This window comes from Myotis lucifugus, unplaced genomic scaffold (genome assembly GCF_000147115.1).
Source record: "Myotis lucifugus unplaced genomic scaffold, Myoluc2.0 scaffold_488, whole genome shotgun sequence".
NCBI classification, from domain to species: Eukaryota; Metazoa; Chordata; class Mammalia; order Chiroptera; family Vespertilionidae; genus Myotis; species Myotis lucifugus.
The window spans coordinates 590-6,034 of NW_005871536.1; the positions used below are offsets into that span (position 1 = coordinate 590).

Genomic DNA, 5,445 nt, shown 5'->3' on the forward strand with positions numbered 1-5,445 from the left:
TTGTACTTGTTTTTCTTTGTCTTATTATCGAATTAGGAACTAGTTGGAAAAATATTTTGTTTTTAATCAAGGAAATATGGGCATGATATGATGGAAGACTTTTTTTAAGTATTTTGGTAGGAAATGGAATCCTTGAATTAAAATATACATTTCCTCTGGCTAACTATATAAGTTATACAACCACTAACTTAAAAAACAAAATAAAAAACAGACTGGGGAAGTACTTGTCAGGTTTTTTAAACTTAAATTACAAGGAGAGAATACTTACTTGTGCTTTTGAATGTCTTTCACTCCATTTTTCAAATTCCCTAGTCTTTCTGATGGATTGTCCCTAAAAAAAAAATAATTGTGGTAAGAAATCTATTTTTTTCACATTACCGGCCTTTCAAAATTAATGTGGTTGAAATGCTTACCTGCATAGTTTTTTAATTAAATTAGCAGCATTTTTGGCAATCTTCTTTGGAAATTCTATCATGTCAATCCCTCTCAATATGATGTTATAGGTTTTCATAGGATCTGGGCCTGAGAAAGGTGGGCTGCAAGAATGGAAGACATAAAAAGAGATACTTTTATTTTCTAAATAAGAAAATATAAATTGTTATAACTTCATAAAGGACATCGATTCTTATTTTTATTTTGGGGCTTACATTGGGAAGACAATAGAAACCTTTCTCAGTAAGCCGCTTAGCAAGACCACAAATGTGTCAAATTTGCCTGTTGTTCCTCTCCTTTCTCTGTGACTGGAATAGATGTGAACTAAATCTAAACCTAAAACTGGAGATAAATTAATCTTTCCGGGTCAGACTGTGAATACTTGAACAAAACCAGTAGCTAAGAAAGGAACTGGTGTGTGTAGAAGGGGGCTGTAGTTGTGAGAGGGATAGAGAATGGGTCCTGTTGGGACCTTTCTGATTATGAATGTTAAATGGAGCTAGCTACTCTGAACAGAATAAGCAAGGATAGAAGGAAGGGAGCAAAGGGGGAAATTTAGCCTACTTTATTAGGATTTGTTGCCTTAGAAAATCTCTCACCGGATCATTTATTTTACTTGTTCTCAATTCTTGGTGTTCAGGAGGTTACATGGCTCATAGAAAGCTCTACCCTGTTGTCTGAAATCCTGTAGTCATTGCCATTCTCCTATTATTTGCTCTGGTACACTTTATTGGCATATCTGTGAGAGATTGCCTGCACCTTAGTTCTTCTACCATTCTGTAGTGGTTAACTGATCTATATATTAACATGCCTTGCTTTTTTAAGATCCATCTATTATTTCCAAATTTTATTCCAACCAGAAGTCATTAGATATGACAGGCAGGACCATATCACTTTGGGGCCATCCTCATAGTCCAAGGTTTGTCAGCATAATACCTAGTAACCATTCACACCCAGATAAATACCCAGAAGTGAAATTGCTGTATCATAGGGTAGTTGTATTTTTTATCTTTACTGTTGAAAGTTATACAGATGTACCCTTTTTTTCCCATTGAACCCTTCTAGCCCACCCATACCTTCACCACACTATTGTCTGTGTCCATGGGTTATGTATATAACTTATTTGGTTAATTTCTTCCCACCCACCCACCCACCCCTGCCTTCCCTCTGAGATTCATCAGTCTGTTCCATGTTTCTATGTCTCTGAATCTATTTTGTTCATCAGTTTATTTTGTTCTTTAGATTCCACATATAAGTGAGATCATGGGACACTTATCTTCCTTTGACTGACTTATTTCACTTAGCATAATACTCTCTAGGTCCCTCCATGCAGTCTCAAAGGGTAAGAGATTCTTCTTTTTTACTGCTGCATAATACTCCACAGTATAAATGTACCACAGTTTTTTTTATCCATTCATCTACTGATGGGCACTTGGGCAGTTTCTAGATCTTAGCTATTGTAAATTGCACTGCTATGAACATAGGGGTGCATGCATTCTTTCTGATTGATGTTTCAGGTTTTTTAGGATATATTCCTAGAAGTGGGATCACTGGGTCAAATGGAAGTTCCATATTTAGTTTTTTTGAGGAAACTCCATACTGTTTTCCACAATGGCTGCAGCAATCTGCATTCTCACCAGCAGTGTACTGGGGTTCCCTTTTCTCCATATCCTCACCAGCACTTGTCATTTGTTGATGGTAGTCATTCTGACAGATGTGAGGTGATTCCTCATTGTCATTTTGATTTGCATCTCTCATATGATTAGTGACTTTGACCATTTTTTCATATGTCTCTTGGCCTTCTGTATATCCACTTTAGAAAAGTGTCTATTTAGGTTCTTTGGCCATTTTTAAATTGGATTGTTTATTTTCCTTTAGTTAAGTTGTATGAGTTCATTACATATTTTGGATATTAACACCTTATTAGATGTATCATTGCCAAATATGTTCTTCCATACAGTGGGCTCCCTTTTCATTTTGTTGATGGTTTCCTTTTACTGTGAAGAAGCTTTTTATTTTGATATAGTCCCATTTGTTTATTTTCTCCTTTGTTTCCCTTGCTCTAGGAGATGTATTAGCAACCATATTGCTATGAGAGCTGTCTGGGATTTTGCTGCCTGTTTTCTTCTAAGATTTTTATGGTTTCTTGACTTATATTTAAGTCCTTTAACCATTTTGAGTTTATTTTTGTGTATGGTGTAAGTTGGTGGTCTAGTTTTTATTTTTTTTGCATGTATCTGTCCAATTTTCCCAACACCATTTATTAAAGAGACTGTCTTGACTCCATTGTATGCTCTTGCCTCCATTGTCAAATATTAATGGAGTGTAATGGTTTGGGTCAATTTCTGGCTTCTCTGCTCTGTTCCATTGGTCTATATGCCTGTTCTTGTGCCAGTACAAGGCTTTTTGCTTATTGTGGCTTTGTAGTATAACTTGGTATCTGGTCTTATGATCCCTCTAACTATGTTCTTCTGAAGATTGCTGTGGCTTTCTGGGGTCTTTCTTGGTTCCATATAAAATTTTTGGAGTATTTGTTCTATATCTCTAAAATATGCTGGTGGTATTTTAATAGGGATTGCATTGGGTAGTGTGGACATTTTAATGATGTTGATTTTACCAATCCATGAACACGATATATTCTTCCATTTGTTTATGTCTTCTCCTATCTCTTTTTTTCAACATCCTGTAGTTTTCCAAGTACAGGTGTTTATCACCTTGGTTATGTTTACTCCTAAGTATCTTAATATTTTTGTTGCAATTATAAATGAGATTTTTTTAGTTTCTTTTTCTGAGAATTCATTATTGGTGTATAAAAATGCCATTGATTTTTGGGTGTTAATTTTGTATCCTGCTACAGTGCTGAATTCATTTATTAAATCTAGTAGTTTTTTTTGGTGGAGTCTTCAGGGTTTTCTATGTACAATATCATGTCATCTGTGAATAATGAGAGTTTTACTTCCTCCTTTCCAATTTGGATGCCTTTATTTCTTCTTTTCTGGTCACCGTGGCTAGGACTTCTAGTACTACACTGAATAAGAGTGGTGAAAGTGGACATCCCTGTATTGTTCCTGGTATTAGAGGAAATGGTTTTAGGTTTTTCCTATTGAATATGATATTGGCTGTAGGTTTGTCACATATGGCCTTTATTATGTTGAGTATGATCTCTCTGCTCCACTTTGCTGAGAGTTTTTATCCAAAATAGGTTTTGAATTTTGTCAAATACTTTTTCTGTGTCTATTGATCTGATCATGTGATTTTTGTCTTTCAATTTATGTGATGTATCATGTTTATTGATTTGTGAATATTATAGCCTTGCACCCCTGGAATAAATCCCACTTGATCATGGTATATGATCATTTTAATATATTGCCAGAACTGATTTGATAATATTTCATTGAGGATTTTATTATCTATGTTCATTAGGGATATTGCCCTGTAATTCTCTTTCTTTTTAGTGTCTTTATATGGTTTTGAAATTAGGATAATGCTAGCCTCATAAATATTTTTTATGATAATGATATAAGTATTTATGGTAATAAATTAAGTTCAGCTTTGGCCATACCACACAGATTGCTGTATTTTCTTTGATTGCTGTATTTTTATTATTGTTTTTCTATTCCATAATTCCTATGACCCTGTGGTCATTTAGAAAAGTGCTTTTTAAGTGTGTAGACTTTTTAATTTCACTGTGTGGTAGTTAAGAGAGTTTTCTTCTATTCATGATATAATTGATTTTTATAGCAATTCAAAGAACACCAGAAAGGTTATTTATCCACCTATACACATGTATGTATATTAAATTCAACCTCTCTATTGTCCAAATCTTATATGTATTTATGAATCTACTTAATTTGTCACATATTTAAAACAGTTTACCTTTCTGTCAATAGCAAAAATTAAATTATCTGTAACCTAACCTAATTTTCTTTATTTAAAATCAACTTAGAAGTTTCAAGAGCAATAATTTAAAGTGCCTACAAATAAAATTAAAAGCACAGCATAACTAAGAGCAATGAGTCTAAAGATCTTTAGTCTTCCTCTGATATTTACTGTAGCGACTAAGTTATCTTAACTAATTTTTTCACATCCTACTTCATGCTCATCCATTTCTTTTCACTCTCCCTATCTTATTCTGGGCTCTCGGCTTCCTAGATCTAAATTATTGAAATGGTCTTCAAACTAGCCTCCCCATCCATCTTCCAATTTGCCCTACACATTTCTGCTAGCTGTTTTTCCTTAAATATGACAATGTATACCACTCCTTTGTCAGAAAATACTCAATGATTTTCTCTCTGGATGGAGTTCAAGTATAGCAATTAGGATCCTTGAAAGGTGACTAATTGATTCCCCGTTATTTTTTTTAAATAAAAAATAATATTTTTTAATTTTAAAATATTAAAACAGTAGCTGTTTTATGGTCTATTTTCACCATGTTCCTGAATTTTTCTCACTACTGTTTCTCTATTTGTCATGTCTCACTTCCAGGAATGCCCATTTCCATTGCTTGCTCTCTGCCTTTTTACTCTAAGGCCCAGCTGCAATCTTTTCTTCTTCCAAACCAGCCTTCTGAACTCTATAGATTATAATGATCCTATTCTCATTTTCCTGAGTGCATGGCTTGGTGGTATTTTTCTTTTTCTCAAGAAGTTTATAGTCTGTTTAAACCTGCTAGGATCCATAGCATTATTACATAAAAAACCTGCAAAGCATTCAAATTTCATTTAAATATAAAAACTGCTAACAGATTCTTTTATTTATATAAATAGTTGACCCTGGATAGTTTTTATATAACTATAACTTACCTTGCTGCATTGTTGGCTAAATGACTAAGCTCAAAGATCTTACAGAAAGATACTAGATCATTCCATATTCACATACATATAAAAAATTAGCAATAATGAGACTCTTTCCTCTATGAGCATAACTATTTGAAGTATAGTAAGAAGATATGGTGAAAAGCACTTTAACATGGTCTAATGAGAGTGACTAAGGCAGGCATGTGTAGCTGTTTTC

At 33.8% G+C, this 5,445-nt stretch overlaps 1 protein-coding gene across 1 annotated transcript in view; it reads right to left on the reverse strand.

Annotated features, from left to right (window-relative positions):
- Positions 1-268: 268 nt before the first annotated feature.
- LOC102431010 (cGMP-dependent protein kinase 1-like) overlaps positions 269-5,445 on the reverse strand; it is a gene marked incomplete at its 3' end in the record, with an annotated part of 335,328 nt that continues 330,151 nt past the window's right edge. The window contains exons 9-11 of the mRNA XM_023744824.1: positions 5,235-5,272; positions 414-536; positions 269-331 (exon numbers count right to left, since the gene is read on the reverse strand). Coding sequence (XP_023600592.1) covers positions 269-331; positions 414-536; positions 5,235-5,272 — 224 coding nt within the window. The remainder of the gene's footprint in view (positions 332-413; positions 537-5,234; positions 5,273-5,445) is intronic.